This window comes from Sus scrofa, chromosome 2 (assembly GCF_054392235.1).
Source record: "Sus scrofa isolate SSC_HxYL_T2T_F1_AM1 chromosome 2, Sscrofa_HxYL_maternal_Yorkshire_Landrace_v2.0, whole genome shotgun sequence".
In the NCBI taxonomy this organism is placed as follows: Eukaryota; Metazoa; Chordata; class Mammalia; order Artiodactyla; family Suidae; genus Sus; species Sus scrofa.
In genome coordinates, this window is record NC_139384.1 from 47,079,765 (window position 1) to 47,098,612 (window position 18,848).

Consider the following 18,848-nt stretch of genomic DNA (forward strand, 5'->3'; position numbering starts at 1 on the left):
ACTGGGCCACAGGTTCAGGAGATGAGTCAAAAGAAATTCTCCTCTGCAGAAGCTTCTTGCTAGAAATTCTCTTCTTGCAGTAGCTTCTCCACGTGCCTTGGGTGGAGAGTCAGGCCAAAAAGGCAACCTGGAATCCTGTCAAAGAGCGAGTACTTCAGGGAGGAAGGCAGCACTGATTAAGGCTGAGGGATGGAAGGCTGGTGGCAAGGAGGCTGGGAATGACCAAGCCTAGGACCCCGGGAGGCTCAGAAAAGAGAGCAAATAAAAAATTCATCAACAAATGAGATATGAAGATTATTCCTAGAAGATTTGAGCTTGTTTCTGGGAAAAAGCTTTCCATGTAACTTGAAACCTCTTCATAATCAGCCATTTGTTTCGAAGCATATGATTCATCAATTATAAATGATTCCTACCTGCTAATTATGCTCTTTGCCTGCGTTTCTCCTGGGAGGCGTGGCGATAGAGATGACAGAGTTTTGCCTTTGGGGGTCTCGGGCGAGAAAGTAAGAGCTCCGAGAAGGCCCAGGTGCAGTTTCAGTTGCTAATTATTTTAAAACTTAAAAATGGATTTGTTTTGGGAGTTCCCGTTGTGGCGCAGTGGTTAACGAATCCGACTAGGAACCATGAGGTTGCAGGTTCGATCCAGGGAAAAAAAAATGGATTTGTTTTGAATCAACCCTGCTATTATGGAAAAAGCATAAAGAACCAGGAGATCGGCGATCTAGTGCCAGCTTGTCTTTTTTTTTTTAACATACTATGTAGAAGTGTCTATATGATCAACAGCATGGGCTCTGGAGTCAAATTGCCTGGGTTCCAATCCCAGCTCTGCCACTTCTGAGTGCCCCAGAGCAAGTTACTGAGCCCTTCTACATCTCAGTTTATTTATTTAACTGATGGCTTCTGTTCTCCTTAAGAGCCAGCAGAATAGCAAAAAGGTGCTTGCTGAGACCATCAGTAAGATGGTGGGAATAACAGCTTTTTTCTCTTATGATGGTTTTTTTTTTTTTTTTTTTTTTTGTCTTTTTGCCATTTCTTGGGCCACTCCTGTGGCATATGGAGGTTCCCAGGCTAGGGGTCGAATCGGAGCTGTAGCCACTGGCCTACACCAGAGCCACGGCAACACGGGATCCGAGCCGCGTCTGCAACCCACACCACAGCTCACGGCAACACCGGATCCTTAAAACACTGAGCGAGGCCAGGGATTGAACCCGCAACCTCATGGTTCCTAGTCAGATTCGCTAACCACCACGCCACGATGGGAACTCCACTCTTATGATGGTTGTATCAATATCTTAAAGTTGCTAATATATATAAAGAACTTCTAGGAGTTCCTGTGATGGTGCAGTGGTTAACGAATCCGACTGGGAACCATGAGGTTGCGGGTTCGGTCCCTGCCCTTTCTCAGTGGGTTAAGGATCCGGCGTTGCCGTGAGCTGTGGTGTAGGTTGCAGACACGGCTCGGATCCCACTTTGCTGTGGCTCTGGCGTAGGCCAGTGGCTACAGCTCTGATTCGACCCCTAGCCTGGGAACCTCTAGGTCCTAGAAAAGTGGTCCTAGAAAAGACAAAAAGACAAAAAAAGAGAGAGAGAGAGAGAGAGAACTTCTAACGGTACTCAGCACACAGAAGCAAGATAAAAGGGCTAGCAATTACTATCTTGTGAGCTCTGGCAATTGAGACAAAGTCCCTTGGCCTCAGCATCCCCTTCTGTAAAATGACTTATCTTAAAGGGGTGTGAGGCTCAAGGGAAATAGCCCTTCCATTTTTTTTCTTTATTCAAAGTCAGAATTCTTCACACACAGCTGTAGGTACTTCTACCTATAGCAGTCGAAGATGAGGTGTGTAATTAATCAAACTACATTAAATATAAAAAAAATTGTGCCCTAAATAAATGCCTCCTGTAAGATATTTAACAAAACGTAAAATTAATAACCAAGATGGGTCACCGCAAATCTCTATAATGAATGTATTTCTTAGAATCCTTCCCCATTGTTACCGTAAGCAGTTATATAAACGACATCAGTGCTAACATGAAAAAGCAGATTTTACATATTGGGGTCCTGTACCTAAATGATAATTACCTAATGTTCCTGATTAGTATTTGCACTCGAAGCAAATTATCATTACGTTAAACTGTTCAAACCCAATTTCTTTTGCAATCATCTGCTATTAGACCATTTATGTCTGAGGATAATTTCTTGTCTTTACCCATCTATATCACAATCACACCTCGGCTATGTCTCAGTGAGTCAGCTCTCTGACAATGAGAAGCTGTAAGCACCCTTCGCACAAGGATAAATTTGGAAAGATAAGAGATCAAAGGCTCCACTGAAATCATCAAGGCTCTAAGTATCACCATGCGTCAGAGCTAGAAGGGCTCTCAAAAGTTTTGTTCAAGATTGTCTTCCGAGTTGAGAAAACTAAGACACAGAAATCGGACCCAAGTTATACATTCGATACATGGAAGAGCTGGTCCTTAACCCCTGTGAATCCGACTTCCTGTTTGCCAAGGTCAGTGAAGCCATGTCGCTCAAGACCGGTGGAACCTCCTAGGAACTAGCAGAGATGGAAGTCTCAAGACAAGGAGGAACTCAGCCTTGGGAGCAGCTCTCATCAAATGGAAGAGTGGCCCCGCATCCTGGTGCCATTAGCATCTATAGCACTTCAGCCTGTGACAGCCAGAGCATCTGTGCAGGGGCCAGAGGTGACTGAGACCCCCACTCCTCTCCCGCTGAGTCCACCACACCTTGTTCCTGCCCAGGCCCTCCTTCCCCTGAGTTATTCCCAGCTGACAGTGGGCACAGCAAGGGCACCACTTCCAGCCCATGGCTGCGGGCAGGGGATGCCTCAAACAGGTGATTCTGGTTTGAAAATCCCGAGTCTCTTCCTACTCAATTCTCCCTCCCCCTTTTCTCGCTCGCCTGTCAGGCCCGCAACGTGGTTTTCCACCACCTGCTCCTGCTTCCTCCCCTTTATTCTTCCCAGACAGCTCTGATCAAATCCTATCTCAGTGTCAGTTTCAAATAAACACAGTCTCTTAAATCAGGTTTTGTCAGGTAATCGAGAAGGAATTGGAAAAGTTTCAAAAAAAAAAAAATGCTTTGCTTTACATCATGAGAAGAGTGGTGAGAGGATGGAAGCAAAAAAAAAAAAAAAAAGGAAGACAGACCCACGAAACAGAATGACAAAAAAAAAAAAAAATTGCTAAGACAGACAGACTAGGCAGATATGAAACAGAAAAATAGGATCTTAAAGACAAGCAGAAAGGGATAACAAAGGGTTAAGGAGATGCACAGAATCTAACCACTCTAAAAGAAGACTGCAAAAAGGGAGAGATCGTTTTAATTGTTTTCCCATTAGAAAAAGGGACCAAAGCTCAGCTATATCAGGAGGGATCAACTCTCAAACATTATCTTGGGTGAAGTTGCTCAGAAGGAGGTAGAGAGATAGTGTGAAGCCTCTTTCTAAAGCTTCAGAAAAAGCCTCCATCATTAGAAACAGGGCAGCCCAGCCATGCAAAGGGATTACACAAATGTAGGTAGTTAATGGCCACAAAACTGGGAGTTCCCCTTGGGGCGCAGTGGAAACAAATCCAACTAGTATTCATGAGGATGCAGGTTCGATCCCTGGCCTCACTCAGGGGATTAAGAATCCGGTGTTGCCATGAGCTGTGCTGTAGGTCACAGGTGCAGCTCAGAGCTAGCTAGTGTTGCTGTGGCTGTGGTATAGGCCGGCAGCTAGCTGTAGCTCCAATTCGACCCCTAGCCTGTGACCTTCTGTATACCGCATTTGCAGCCCTAAAAAAAAAAAAAAAAAAAAAAAAAGCAAGGAAAAAAAAAGATGGCCACAAATTCTCTGCTATGCCTCCCATAGAGACGTGGGTTCGAATTTCCCCCCTTTTGAAGCTGGGCTGGACTCTATGACTTGCTTGACTAGCAGAAGCCAGCACTTGGTACAAGTAACATTGCAGGACTTCCAAGGTTAGGTCATAAGAAACCTAGAAGGGTCACCTAGACTTCTTGGAACATTCTTTTCAGGGCCCTGAGCTACCAGGTAAGAAGGTTGAAAACTTCTGAGACTGTCCTGCTAGAGATGCCACGTGCCACGTGTAGGATTCCTGATCGACACTCTCAGCTGAGACCAGCTTTTCAGCCCACCCCTTCAAGGCACCATATGTGTGACGAAGCTATCTAAGACTCTCTCAACCATCTGCCAGCTGAATACCCCCGAGTGACTTCTGTTGATGCCACATGGAGCAGAAGAATTACTCAGCCAAGCCCTGCTGAAATTCTCAACCTTTAAAATTGTGAGAAATAATAAAAATTGCTGTTGGGGTTGTTTGTTATGTGTTAATAGAATTCTGGAATACAAGACAAAATTACAGATATCAGCATGAAATATCCAAATGATGACTAGATACATTTCAAGAGAAAAGGTTTTTAACATAAGGATATAGAGAACATTTTGGAGAAATGCATGAATTTCCTGGGGAAAGGTGCGGAAAGATGAGACATACTAACAAGGAGACAAAAGAATAGCTAAATCTAGGCTCGGATTAACCTTTGGGAAAATATCCCCTGAGTAGGCATATCTAATGCAGAGAGGCAAAAACGGGTAAGGGCTCTTAGAACCGGAGGTTTGGGGCAGATCCAGACCTTAACTGATTTCATGGCTCTCAAGAAGAGAAATCCTGAAATCCAAAACAGCACTTTTGGAAAACAAAAGAATGTGACAGAACAGAAAGAGAAGTCAAAGTAGGAAAGTTGCTCAGATCCAGCAAATAGGGCTCATTCTGTGACTTAGGTAAGGAAAGAGACCCATATGAGAAGTGGGGTAAATGGTGAGAAAGTCAGCTGTGTCTCCCTGAAAGGAGTAGAGGATTAGAAGAGAGAAAACTAAAGGCATAATTCATTACTAGAGGAAAAAGAAAGAAGAAGAAGAAGATGTAGCAGAAAACTGTTATTCAAGGCTAAAAATATTCCAAAGGAATGGGAAGTCGGTGTTCTGAGAAGTTCATGGCAGAAGGATGGGTTCTTACTAGGCCCATAAGGGACCAGACTTCAGGAGATCACAAGAAAACCATCCCTAGAAGAAAGGTCTTGAGGCCTGTGCAATTTTCAGCAAGAGGCAGAGACAATACCCATCATATTATAGAACTAGAGTGCCTGTGTATCCCATGTCAATTTTTTTTCCCATTTAGACCTAAAGAATTTTTTTTTTAATATTTAGCCTCATGCATATTTTTAATTGGACAGGTAAATTTCTTCATCATAAGTGTACAGAACAAAGTTGGAAAGAATGTACTCTCCAGACTATAAATATTGACATAAAACCATTACATCATGCTTTTAGATGTAGTCAGTGAAAGCTAAATACCAAAACAACTTGATAGCATCATCATCCACTTAAAAATACATGAATAATCTCTTTAACATTTGAACATTTTTCATCTTTTCTTTTCATCCTTGAATTTATATTTCCATTCCAACCTTCCCTCAGAATTTTATCTTAATGTAATACATTTGTTTCAAAGTGTTTTACTAATCATCCCTTATCGTGTCTGTCATTGAAATTTGAAATTTTCTTTTATTCCCTGTGACTGTAAAGGCTCTAAGTGTTTAAAAATAATCTCTTCTGAGTTAAATTAGTGCTATACTTATTATCAGTACAATTGGTCAATACAGCATAGATGATAAATTTTTATAAATAATTATAAATCTTAAAAGTGAAAATTTGACTATAAATGTATCTCTTAATGAAATGAATGAGGCTTTGTATCCTTTTTAGGCTCCCTAGTTCATTCACTTGTCCATGGTTGAATATCGGCTTAGTGCTATATTTTTAGATGGAAGCCCTGGAAAACTTTGTTCCCATAAATTCCATGAAATGAGGAATGGAAGGAATTTGTGCAGCCAAGCTATTTACCCTTTGAGCAAATTCTCAGTTATGTAATCACAAGGTGATCTATCATCAAACACTATTTTAATGATCTGCCAACTGCTAACTCCTCTAAATTGGTAGAAGCAAAGAACTGGAGACCATTTGACTTGCAAAAGTGTTTGTTATCCAATCATTAGAGGCATTCATTCACTATCAATTTCTGGGAAGAATTCCAAAGTACTTTACCAAGACTTACCAAAGAACTACTAATAACACCCACTACTCTTTCACTTAGAGCACCTTGGATTATCCAAATTATTCAGAAAGGATTAGGAAGATCAAAATATTATTAATTTCATTGCCAATACAATTTTAATCAAATATTTTATGTGTTTCACATATGTTTTATAAAAACATTGAGGCTACAGCTTTTGCTTGTTTAATATATGGAAAATATCCATCCTACAACCTAACTGGCAAAGATTGCTCTTATTTAGCCAAGCCAATCAGCCAAGTCAACTTAGCTTTTTCTCAATATAGATCTGACTTCATTTTTAATTAAAAAATGTTTAATATGTGTTCCAAGAAATGCTAAGAAATGCTGACAAATAATTATGGAAATCATTCCATAAGGGAAAATGCTAAAAACTGTCAATATTAAAATAATGTAGATCTAAAGTAAAATTTGATTTACTTGAATATGTTCTCAAGCCAAGATAAAACAATTTATTAAACTTTTCATAATGCAAAGTAATACATGGCTATCATTGTAAATAAATTATAAGTCTGGGAATATGACAAAAGGCATTGTATTCCTTCAGTAAATACATGTATATATATATATATATATTAACTTTTGGTGTTCATTTCAGGGAATAAGATCTGAGAATAAAAACGTCCAAAATCATTCAACTGTTTTTAGTAGCTCTCATGATCAAATTTCTTGTGTAATTAAAAAATGAGAAAAGTATCATACTTAAATCTAATTAGTTCAGCTGCTAGGAATTAATTATATCTTTTGCTAACAGGAAGTAGAAATGAGTATAAATATTTCACAAAATGTTTTGACAAAATAGTCTTTAACTGCTTTCTTCAGTAATGTGCATCAAATCCGAAAAGAAAAATCATGCAAAACTTGTAGCTGTGAATTTTATCTAGTAAATCCTGAAAAATGTGGTCTTTCTCAAAAATATTCCAGTTACATTTAAAAGAACCATTATCATTCACCTTTAAAGTCTTTGGCTCTTCAAAGGTACTTTTCTTTCCAGCTAATGACACATCTTAGAGTTGAGCATAAGATACATCTGAGAGGAAGTGCTTGCCTTGAAAAAGTGCCCCCTGCCCCTGCAAACCATTTTGAGTGTTTGACTTGTCCTACGTGTGCTTTCTCTGCTTGGTCTACGGAGAATGTCCCTCAAGAGCTATGCGTGATTTGAGAATAAATGGAAATGGAAGGGATAGTTAACTTCCCATCACACACACACTCTCTCTCTCTCTCTACCATTCTATATTTCTGGATTCAGAAAATCCCCACACTGGGCAAAATGCACAATTTCTAATGTTTTCCTCAACAGAAATATTTAAAAACATGGAAATAAAACATGGAGGCCTAATGGTTTATGGTTTATGAATGCAGACTTCTTTTTTGTCTGATCCTCCCACTCCCACTCCAAGGTTTTTGCAAAGAGGGGCAAGGCACTGTAAGATTTAGGATGAGATTTAAGATTTTCTTTTGGAAAATAATAGAAGGGCTAGTAAAAACTGTATAGTATTGGGAGGATTGTTTTTAGGAAAGAAAACAAATGAAAATTTAAGATCTGGAAACTGATTTCCTTAAATGTACATGTGTTGCATTTCTCCTAGGAAGTCTTTGGGAACCTGAAAAACGCAATGCATCTGAATTGACAGACCCCTGGTCCAAGTCACTTGAAGCAACCCAAATCATTGCAGTCTGTGGTGGCAAAAAACATGTTTAGAGGGGAGCCTGAAATTAAAATCTGTTAGGAATTCCCACCGTGACTCAGCAGAAATGAAATCTGACTAGTGTCCATGAGGACGCAGGTTTGATCTCTGGATCCCTGGCCTCGATCAGTGGATTAAGGATCCGGCCTTGCTGTGAGCTGTGGTGTAGGTTGCAGATGTGGCTTGGATCCCGCATTGCTGTGGCTGTGGTATAGGCCAGCAGCTACAGCTCCAATTCGACCCCTAGCCTGGGAACCTCCATATGACATGAGTGTGGCCCTGAAAAGACCAAAAAAAAAAAGAAAAAAAAAAGAAAGGAAATGTTAAAAACACTGGATGGGAAAGAATACAAATCCAGCAAGCCCTTATGAAGGAATTACAAATCCTGGCTTTGCAGAAAGAAGAAATCACTTGCCCTTCTTGGAGAAAGGAGACATTTTTCTCCCATATATGGTAAACATCATACCACAATTAACCTATGGTGGATGCTTTCCCCCAGTGAATGTTCACCAGTCCTTATGGACCACGGACCACTGAAATTAACCGACCTCCTGCTGCAGATGCAATCAAGACAGTACCTATCACTGACCCCCTTTCTCTCAACTGCCGATGAGTATGAGCTGAGGTCAACCCTAAGGAAAGCATCTTAGGAAGACATGTTGACTGGAATTCCTGCCCTAGGGATTGCGGGTTGGCATGTTTTAACTTTCTGTGAGTGTGTAACAGTAGTGCTCTGATAAAATTGTGTATCCAAGGTGCTGATGCTCTGGGTGCTTCCAAGTAGGGTGGGGAAAGACCAGCACAAATCGAGAAGCCCTGAAGAAACCCTTCCCATTGCTGCAGAGACAATCTGGGCTCTAGCTGCTCAGGAAAACACGACTCCACACATACACTGGGATGAGACCCTCCTGGCTAAAACGAGCAGAATAAGACAATTACAGAGAATTCTATTAACCTAAGAATCTTGGACTTTGAATCATTCCTAAGAGTAAAGGGATGCTGGGTTTGGTGTTTTGTTTATTTGTTTTGTTTTGTTTTCTTTCACTTTATTTCCTCCTGGAGAACTTCAACATGAGATAGGAGACCATTTTAAAAATTTGAACATTTTTCTATTTCTCATCCGGCAGGTATGTTTGGATTATCCTTATCCTGCCCTCAAGTCACATTGCAGCCTTTGATTATCTACATTAGACACTATAGCTGAGCAAAATCTGAGTGAGAAATGAAAAAGGAAAGCAAATTTTGAGCTTTAGTTACAAACTCTCCTTAGAGTCAATTTAATGAGCATAACATTATGAGTCATTTCCAAGACTGCTGGGAGCAAAGTCTAAATTGCCTACTGTGATTCCAGAAGGATGCACCAAAGAGTAGAGGTTGTTATTTTGGGGGATGACTCAATAAGGGTGAGAAAAGACAGCCCCACAGGCAGCTGACCTCCTCCTCCAAAGTACCCGGCCATACCCCTGCCTGACCGCAGCCGGATGGATGAGGCCATTAAAATAACAGGATGAATGATGAACACGGAGGGGCTAATCCCTGGTCCCCACTCTTCCTGCTCCATTAGGCAGGGATTTCAGCAACATGACCTCTGCTGGCCTCACTCTCCACCTCCCTTCCATGTCACCTTGCCAAGGGGGGTAGGAATGAGTCAGTGAGTTTGGAAGAAGGAACTGGGTCCATTCAGCTTAGCACCCACCTCTCTTCTCTTACGAAGTGTCCCTGAGGTCTGACCTCTGTCAGAGATCAGATGGATGGATGTTTGTGCCACGTGAAGCTAAGTAAGGATTCAAAAGTACAGGTGAGAGTTAATTTATTCACCAGAGTGTCCTCTAGAAGTTGTCTTCAGGTAAATCAACGTTTGTAAATGAAGTCTTTTCCTCCTACCTCCCACGTGGCTAATCCTTTAATCTGAGAAATTCTAATCCTTCATGCTTGTTAATTCCCCATTGGTCACTCCCAACAGTTAAGCTTTAAATTTCCATGCCTACCAAGCAGTTAAATGATCTCACTAAAAAATTAGTAATTAGGTGATTAGGAGGCTCTTTTTAGCAAAGCTTGTTAGCATCTCTTAAGGTAGCTCAGGTCTCTAGTGAAGAATGCAGTTGACGCAATCAGAAGAGTGCCACCAATTATGCCTAGGCTGTCTCACTGAATCCTAACAATAACCCGCTGTAGAGGTGGAGAAACTGAGGCCATTACGTAACTTGCCCAAGTCTGCATATCCAGTAAGGATCACAGTCAGGATTTGAAGCCCGATTTGCCTCCAAACACCACACTCAATTCACTACCCCAGGAGGCTCCCATGCCTTGAACTACATACTATCAAGACTGGAAGAAACCTTGCAAGTCACTCAGTCCAACCTCCACTTACTGCCAATGTCCTTCCAGGGTGCTTGCCCACCTCAGCGGCAGCCCCTTCTTTGATGGGGTGGCCCTACTGCTTTGCAAACTCCTTCTTCCAAGGAATATCCTATAGATTCACTCCACTGGCCCAAGGTCCTTTTTCCCTTTGGGGCCCTAAAGCACAGAACTTTGGAAGTAACAGAGGGTCCATTCTTAGACTGGACATCCCTGCTCCTCCAACGATTCCCCATGGACCTTGATCCTCAGCTCTTCTCCATCCTCCTAGGAACTTCCTCTGAACACAAAGCATCAGTGTTCTATTCAAAGATTCCTCCGGGCTCCTCTCTGCCCAACCGCTAACTTCAATACCCTCACTCATTGCTCTTTCAATTTCATCACCCACTTCGGTCCCCGTGTTCCACTGGGTCCCTCTGGGACTTGATGCTTCCCTTTGGGACCCTGGCCCCAGCTTGAACCACCACCAGCCCCTACACGTGACTTTCACATCTACTCATCAGATTTAAGTGCCAGCCTCTCAGCACCCCAGGGCTAGCCCTTCCTTCCCTTTGTCCCAGATTCTCAGGGCAGGAAGGGTGAACTCCGCAGACTCTTCTGGGTCTGAAGCGTGAGGGGGCTCAGGGCTAGCTTCATGGACCAGGAGGGGAGCCAGGCCAGAAGGGCCTTGGCCATGTCAAAACAGGCCAGATACACAGAAAAGAGAGCAAGGGAATTCTGGGCTAGGTAGAAGGGGCAAGTTTGGAGAGAGGCCCATGTGGGAAGGGATTTGTTATTTGTGGAAAGCTTTTATTTGGTGGTGGGAAAAGAATGGCAAATATGTAACACAATATTTCTGTAACTAAAAATAACATGGAAATACCTTTCCTAATGAAAACCGTATGGAATCAGCTTTTTCTGGAAGGCTTTTAAAATAGGAAAAGGCAAGAGAAGGAAGGAACATGCATTTAACCCATACTATGTGTTAAGCACTTCTCCTATGCTGTTTGCTGAGTCATCTCGCTCTTCTTCTGGGGAAGGTTTTCACTTTATGGATGAGGAAATTGAGGTTAGGGAACTTGAGCTAAGTCCCATAATGAACCACAATTTGAAAGTGGATCTGTCAGGTTCCAAAGCTCTTTGCTCCTTCTCGAAACAAGCACCAGTTTGCCTAGAGGCAGGGGCTGGATTAGCTGACCTTTCTAGATTCTTCTCTATTGCCAGGATTTTCAGAATTGACTTGTTCCCAGCAAGTGCCCTAAGCCCTTTAGAACATTAAGGTTCCACCGAGTGCGCTGTGAACAGTAACTCAACAGGGAAGATTTAAGGCGGTGGGAGCAATCCTGAAGGTACAATTGGGAGATGCCCGGCTCTGCTTCCGACCTTGCTGTGTGACCTTAGGTCAGTCTCTGCCCTCTCTAGGCTCTAGTTTTCACATCTAGAAAAAGCTCCGATTGTCCTATCTCTCAGGTGTTGGAGCTCACTTGGGGTCTGAGAATGCTGTCCCCCAGGAAAGGCCACTTCAGAGCCTCCCTGAGCCTGGCCCAGTCCCTCTGCCCACCCCTGCCTCCCAGCCTGCACTGACCTGCACTTCCCGGGTCAGGGCCAGCTCCAGGAGCTGCCCAAAGTGCTGGCCCAGCATGCTCAGGGTCTCACTCACACAGGCCTTCATTGACTTCAGGACGTGCTCGTTCTCCACCTGGAGGCACCTGGGGAAAGAAACCCTGGGTGGGTGACTGGCACTGGAAGGTGGTCAGCCCAGAGCCACTTCAGGGACCAGATATGGGCCTGCGGCAGGCCTGGCAGCAATGCAAGTGACCTGGGAAGAGGACATTAGCTTCTGGGGAGTCAGAGATGGAATAGTCCAAGGCTGGCTCATCCTCTGGCTTCCAAGTATTCCGAGAAGTGCTGGCCTGAAAATGGAGCTAGCAGACCATGTCATCAGGAAGAAAGGCCATTAGAAAGCAGCCACATCCATACACAGGGCTTCTTCCTGGAAGAATCTGCCATCACCGTGGCCAGAGTCTAGGGGTGGGGGGTGGGGACCACAGAGGAGGGATGCAGGTGGGCCAGGCATGCCCTGCTCACTCTAAAGGTGTATGGCAATGCCTGTGACCCTTTGAGAAATGACTGCCTACAGTGTACAGACAGGAGCCTTGAAAATTTTCTCCCCACATAGGAAGATCAAGATCAAATCTACCCCTATGGCCTGAAAATATTTCACACTAGGCCAAAGATCCATGGCAGCCCTAGGACTGTCAAGTTCCAGGTTTGTCTGTCTTTCTTTCTTTCTTTCTTTCTTTCTTTCTTTCTTCTTCTTTTTTTTTTTTTTTTTTTTTTTTTGGTCTTTTTGCCATTTCTTGGGCCACTCCTGCAGCATATGGAGGTTCCCAGGCTAAGGGTCTAATCAGAGCTGTAGCCACTGGCCTACGCCAGAGCCACAGCAACGCGGGATCCACTCCGTGTCTGCGACCTACACCACAGCTCTGAGCAACACTGGATTCCTAACCCCCTGAGCAAGACCAGGGATCGAACCAGCAACCTCATGGTTCCTAGTCGGATTCGTTAACCACTGAGCCACGACGGGAACTCCATGTTCCAGGTTTTTCTCCCAAGGGATGGGAGGGGCTGGATGGGGTAAGGGAGAGTGTCAGCACACACCCAGGGGTGCTTGGATGCAAAATTAAGTGTGTGTCCACATCCAAGTATAGATGTGTGTATGTTTATGTATGTGAGATACAGCAAAGAGGGTGTGAGTGTATTTCTGTGATTGTGTGAGTGCGTGTGTATATATCTATGTGTGTCTGTGAAACCCTTGTCAAATGCGTGTGTGAGTATAATGGTGTGTTTTCACCTTGCCTAGGCTCTGGAGATCAAGGGGCTTCCCAAAGCTGTAGGAAAACTTTTCCTTGTTACAATCCTCAAGAATCCTCTTTCTGGAGTTCCCCTTGTGGTGCAGCAGAAACGAATCTGAATAGGAACCATGAAGTTGAAGGTTCGATTCCTGGCCTCGCTCAGTGGGTTAAGGATCCAATGTTACCATGAGCTGTGGTGTAGATTACAATCATGGCTCTGATCTGGCATTTCTGTGGCTGTGGTGTAGGCCAGCAGCTGTAGCTCCAATTTGACCCCTAGCCTGGGAACCTCGTATGCCGCTGGGCCTCTCTTCTGCTTTTTACATCCTGCCTGGGACCTGAACATGGGGCCAAAAATCTCTGTGGAGTCTTTTAAGGTTGCTGATGAAAGTCAGCGAAAGGTTGGATGGAGTTCCTGCTGTGGCTCAGCAGGTTAAAGGTATCCACAAGGATGCAGGTTAAATCCCTGGCCTTGCTCAGTGGGTTAAGGATCCAGCGTTGTGAGCTGTGGTGTAGGTCACAGATGTGGCTCAGATCTGGTGTTGCTGTGGCTGTGAAGTAGGCCGGCAGCTACAGCTCTGATTTGACCCTTGCCTGGGAACCTCCACATGCCGCAGGCGCAGCCCTTAAAAAAAAAAAAAAAAAAAGTCAGCAAAAGGAAATTCCCTGACCACCACTACCCCCACTGGCCCTGTAGGAGAAGATGCCAGCTCCTTCCCCTGCCTGATTTACCCAGAGGCCAGATTTACCTCTCTGTGACTGCCGACAGCTCTGAGCACTTCTCCATTAGCAGCTTCTCAATCTGCAGAAAAACAGATCAATTTTATTCAATTCAATAAGCATTGGTCAAGGACCAACTGCTGAGCTGGGCCCTCCGGGACATAAAGATGAAGAATCAAACATCTGATTTGGACAACAGGCACATAAACTACAACACAGTGTGACATGAATGACAGAAGAGATCCTTGTCAGCTGCTTTGGGAGCTCCACAAAAAACAAAAACAAAACTGGGCAGTTAGTTACACTGGAGGATCTGGGAAGCTCCAGAGAGGAAGGGGCATTTTGGCTGGGTTTCAAGGAATGAATAGAAGTTTACTGTCTGCAAAGTGGAGCAAGGAACAGGGCAGGGCACTAAGGTGCACAGTCATAGACAGAGGAAAGAGGAAATGAAGGGGGAATTTTTCAATGGTTCACTTTGGACTTGGAGAAGATTCATGGGTTTTGAGGAGTTCCCGTCATGGCACAGTGATTAACGAATCCGACTAGGAACCATGAGGTTGCGGGTTCGATCTTTGGCCTTGCTCAGTGGGTTAAGGATATGGTGTTGCCGTGAGCTGTTGTGTAGGTTGCAGACGTGGCTTGGATCCCGCATTGCTGTGGCTCTGGTGTAGGCCGGTGGCTACAGCTCCAATTCGACCCCTAGCCTGGGAACCTCCAGAAAAGGCAAAAAGACAAAAAAAGACAAGAAGAAGAAAAAAAAAACAAACATGAGTTTTGGGCATTACCATCATGGAGCAATGGAAATGAATCTGCCTAGGATCCATGTGAATGCGGGTTCAATCCCTGGCCTCATTCAGTGGGTTAAGGATCCGGCAATGCCATGAGCTGTGGTGTAGGTCACAGACATAGCTTGGGTCCCACGTTGCTGTGGCTGTGGTGTAGGCCAGCAGCTGTAGCTCCAATTCGACCCCTAGCCTGGGAACTTCCACAGGCCTCACTTTCGGGCCTTTAAAAAAAGCAACAAACAAACAAAACCATGGACTTTGGAATCTCAAAGCCTGAGGCTGAATCCTGTTTATACCCTTCACTGACTGTATAACTCTAGGCGAGTTACTTAAGCTCTCTGAGTTTCTGTTTCCTCAGCTATAAAGTGAGGACAATAACCCTAAGCTGATACGTTTAATTAATTTAACTTTATTAGGACTCAGTCCTTAAAACAGATCTATGAAATAAATAGTTATTATACCTATTAGGATGGGGGAACTAGGGCACAGAGAAGTTTAATAACTTGCTGAGGTCACACAGCAGACAGCTGATTTTGAACCCAGGCGGTCTGTCATCAATGTAGCTGTATTTAACCATTGCACAATGTCTCACAGGAGTTATATTGGCCGCACATGTTGTGCAGGTTAAATGAGATGTGTGTAAAAATATCTAGCACAATTCCTAGCACAGATCAGATACTCAGAGAAGGTCCTTACTGTTTTCCTGGCTTCACTGGAAGGAGAGGGTGGTCCCAGGACAGGAAGAATTCAGCCTCTATACAATTCAGACCCACTCTTCAAAAAGGCAACCCCTCCCATTCTAAGTGCCCACCCATGCCCATGGCAGGCAACCGACCTGGCCCATCTCCTGCGAGGAGCTCCTGCTAACAGCGCTGTACTCGCTGACCATGGAGCGGGCGTGGCAGGTCAGCCGCACACTCATGCTGTGGACACGTGCCCAGCGGTCCTGGGCCAGCTTCTGGCCGATCCTGCGCAGCTCAGTGCTGATGACCCAGCCACGTTTGAGCAGCAGCTGCAGGGGGTCTCCAGGGCCTGGGCCACCTGCCAAGATGAGGTCACCCTGTGCATCCTCCTCGAGGCTGATGGGCTTCGCCTGCAGGACACACATGCACTCACACTCTGTCATGAGCTTCAGGTCCTCCATCCAGCGCTGGACCGAATCCACCTGCATCAGGTGCAGCCTGCAGCCAGAGAACAGCGCCATGAAGGCTATTAACACACCACCATTTCCAAAGGTCTCAATTTCAAGCCATCTGATGTCTACTAAACACCTACCATATGCTCATCACTGTTTCTTGAATTCACTTACCTTAATCCTCTTATTTCTTATTATGTCCATCTTACAGATAATAAGGGGCTTTGAGGGAAGATGACCAGACAAATCAGGCAAGGATGTCTGACAGAGTAACAGATAAGCTGTACAATAAGAGGAAAATAGAAATAGCCTAAATATCAAAGATTAGTTATGTCAAGTAAGCCACTGTACAGCTACATGGTTATATAATGTGCACTTATTTAAATTAATGCTTTGCAAAAGTTTAGAGCAAAGGAAAATGTGTGCACTTATAAAGTATGCAAGGCAGTATGCAAAAATGTAAGCACACAATTATTATAACCATGTTAAAAAGCTATATCTAGAAAAGGACTTTAAAGAAATATTAAAATGCTACTGGTTCTTTTGGGTGGTTAAAAAAAAAAGCTTTTTCTTTTTTTTCAACTTCTCTCTAATTTCCAATATTCCATCATAAGCATGAACACTAATTTTGTAATAGAACAAAATTAACTCCATTTATACAACAGGAAGAGAATATAGATTCAATCCTAAGATCTTGGTCAAATAAAATTTACTCTAAAATTCACTTGGTGAAATAAATTCAGTAATATCAGATCATTAATGAGGCTTTGAACATCGGTTGCGTGAATTATTTTAATATCACATAAGTGCCAGGCACTGTGGGAAAAGACGATATTAACAGGCTAAGCCTCCCCTCTCATGGAGCTTTTGATCTGTCTAAAGAATCAAGACATAGTAGGAATTCCCACTATAGCTCAGCAGGTTCAGAACCCAACTAGTATCCATGAGGATGCAGGGTCAATCCTCGGCCTTGCTCAGTCAGTTAAGGATCCAGCATTGCTGTGAGCCGTGGCATAGGTCACAGACGTGGCTCAGATCCCACTTTGCTGTGGCTGTGGTATAGGCCGGCAGCTACAGCTCTAATTGGACTCCTAGCCTGGGAACTTCCATATGCAGTAGCTGCAATCCTAAAAAGACAACAACAACAAAAAATAAAAAAGTGAAAGAAAGAATCAAGACATGATAATTAGATGTTATAAAACAATAGATTTCAACATCATCTGAAGGTTACTACAGAAAACTTGCGCGGTTAATGATTAAGGCTGAGCCAAGTCTCTTTGCCTTTGGCTGGCAACAGTCTTCTAACTAGTCTTTGTGTCACTAATCTTACCTGCCTCCAGTCATTCTCCACTTGCCACTAGTCATCCACTCATTCCACAAACAAGAATTCAGTGCCCACTCCGTGCCAAGTACTGTTCTAAGCTCTGGGCTACAACAGCAAACAAGTCGATGAAAATCATTTCCCTTATGAAGGTTACATTCAAGGGAGAGGACCGTCAACTTCCAAAACAATTCTCAGAATAAGTAAGCAATCTATACAATATGTTGGAGGCAGTAAGTGCGACGAAGGAAAAGAGAACAGGGGAGGATAGAGAGGACTGGGGCTGGCAGGGGGAGTCTAGGCAATACAATATAAAATAATTGGATCGAAGAAGGCTCACTAACAAAGGGACAGTTGAGCTGAGACCTGAAAGACACGAGGGAGGGAGCCGTGTGGAAATCTGTGGGCAAATTGTTTTAGGGAGAGAAAGCTGCCAAGGTCCTGCAGCACACGTGTCCTTGAGATATGTGAGCAATAGCAAGGAGGTCAGAGTTAGCCTGGTGGAAAGAGTGATGGAGGACTTGAGGTGAGAGCAGTGGAGAGTGGGGATGGGCAGGTCCTATTGAGCTGTGTGGGACAAGGAGGGGACCTGGCTGTAGTTTTGGGTCCATACAGGATACAATAGGCAGGGAGGCAAAGCTATCGAAGAGGACTGAACTGATAAAGGTATGCTTCAAATAGCACGGTTAAAATCACATCTTCATATTTAATGAGAAGAAGGAGGGCTTTCTGAACAATGCAGCTGTTTGACCCTAAAGCTTTTAAATGTAATTTTTAACCACAAGGCTTGTACTGTTTATGCAAATTGTACATGTGGTTTCTCACACAGCTTTTTTTTTTTTTTTTTTTTTTGGCTTTTTGTCTTTTTTCTAGGGCCGCTCCCGTGGCATATGGAGGTTCCCAGGTTAGGGGTCGAATCGGAGCTGTAGCCGCCGGCCTACGCCAGGGCTACAGCAACACAGGATCCGAGCCGCGCCTGCAACCTACACCACAGCTCACGGCAACACCATATCCTTAACCCACTGAACAAGGCCAGAGATCGAACCTGCAACCTCATGGTTCCTAGTCGGATTTGTTAACCACTGAGCCACGATGGGAACTCCAAGAGAACTTTCTATATGAGGAAATTGTTACTCCTCTGCTTGAGTCTTCAGCGTCCTCCTGCCAACCAGCAACCCCCCATCAAATTAAAATTCCTGAGGCTCAGATGAGCAGCTTCCAAGATCTGGCCCCAGCCTCCCTTCCCACATAGCTCCCTCTTCCATCTTCCCCCAAATATTAGCACCCTCGCCATAAACCCACTCCACTCCACGCACACACAACCTCCTATTTCCCTAACAGAACACTCTTTTACAATTCCCTGTGGCCTTGCATAGACAGTTCCTCTTTCAGACCAGAATCCCCTTTCCTTCTTCGATAGCCTGGCATGTTCCTATTCACCCTCCAATACTGAAACCAAGCAAGATCTGGTGGGGCTCCCAAGAACAAATCCTTCTTGTGTCCCCCGCTTCTTGTTTGTAGGAAATAGGCTTCACTCAGCCTCTTTGATCTTCCCAGAGACGTTCCAAAGGGCAGATTCAAATAGTTGCTTATCAGGGAAGGGAGGGGATGCAGAAACAAGGGAGGAACCGTCAAAAAAACAAAAGGGCGGCAATGGGGCAGGTTTCTGGTTCCTCCTCAAGGAATATACATAACAATGTCTTTTGAGATCTTCTGCAGGAATGAAGGCCCCCGCCCAGGTGGAGGATGGCAACTTCCTGCTGGGCACAAGATTCCTGGAGATCCATTCTCACCACCAGCCAATCAGAAGAAAGTCACACACCCTGCAGCCCTCACCCTAATTTTTTTTTTTTT

At 44.0% G+C, this 18,848-nt stretch overlaps 1 protein-coding gene across 5 annotated transcripts in view; it reads right to left on the reverse strand.

Moving 5' to 3' along the window:
- The window catches only part of INSC (INSC spindle orientation adaptor protein), an 864,422-nt gene that overhangs the window by 82,008 nt on the left and 763,566 nt on the right, over positions 1–18,848 (reverse strand). For 4 of the 5 annotated variants that reach the window (XR_014837251.1, XM_021083296.2, XM_085011963.1 and 1 more), the window contains exons 3-5: positions 15,374–15,719; positions 13,783–13,835; positions 11,764–11,887 (exon numbers count right to left, since the gene is read on the reverse strand). The exons of the other annotated variant lie outside the window; for it this stretch is intronic. Coding sequence is in view for 3 of the 4 variants with exons in the window: in XM_021083296.2 (XP_020938955.2) it covers positions 11,764–11,887; positions 13,783–13,835; positions 15,374–15,719 (523 nt within the window). In the remaining variant the exon portion in view is untranslated. The remainder of the gene's footprint in view (positions 1–11,763; positions 11,888–13,782; positions 13,836–15,373; positions 15,720–18,848) is intronic. 5 annotated transcript variants of the gene reach the window in all.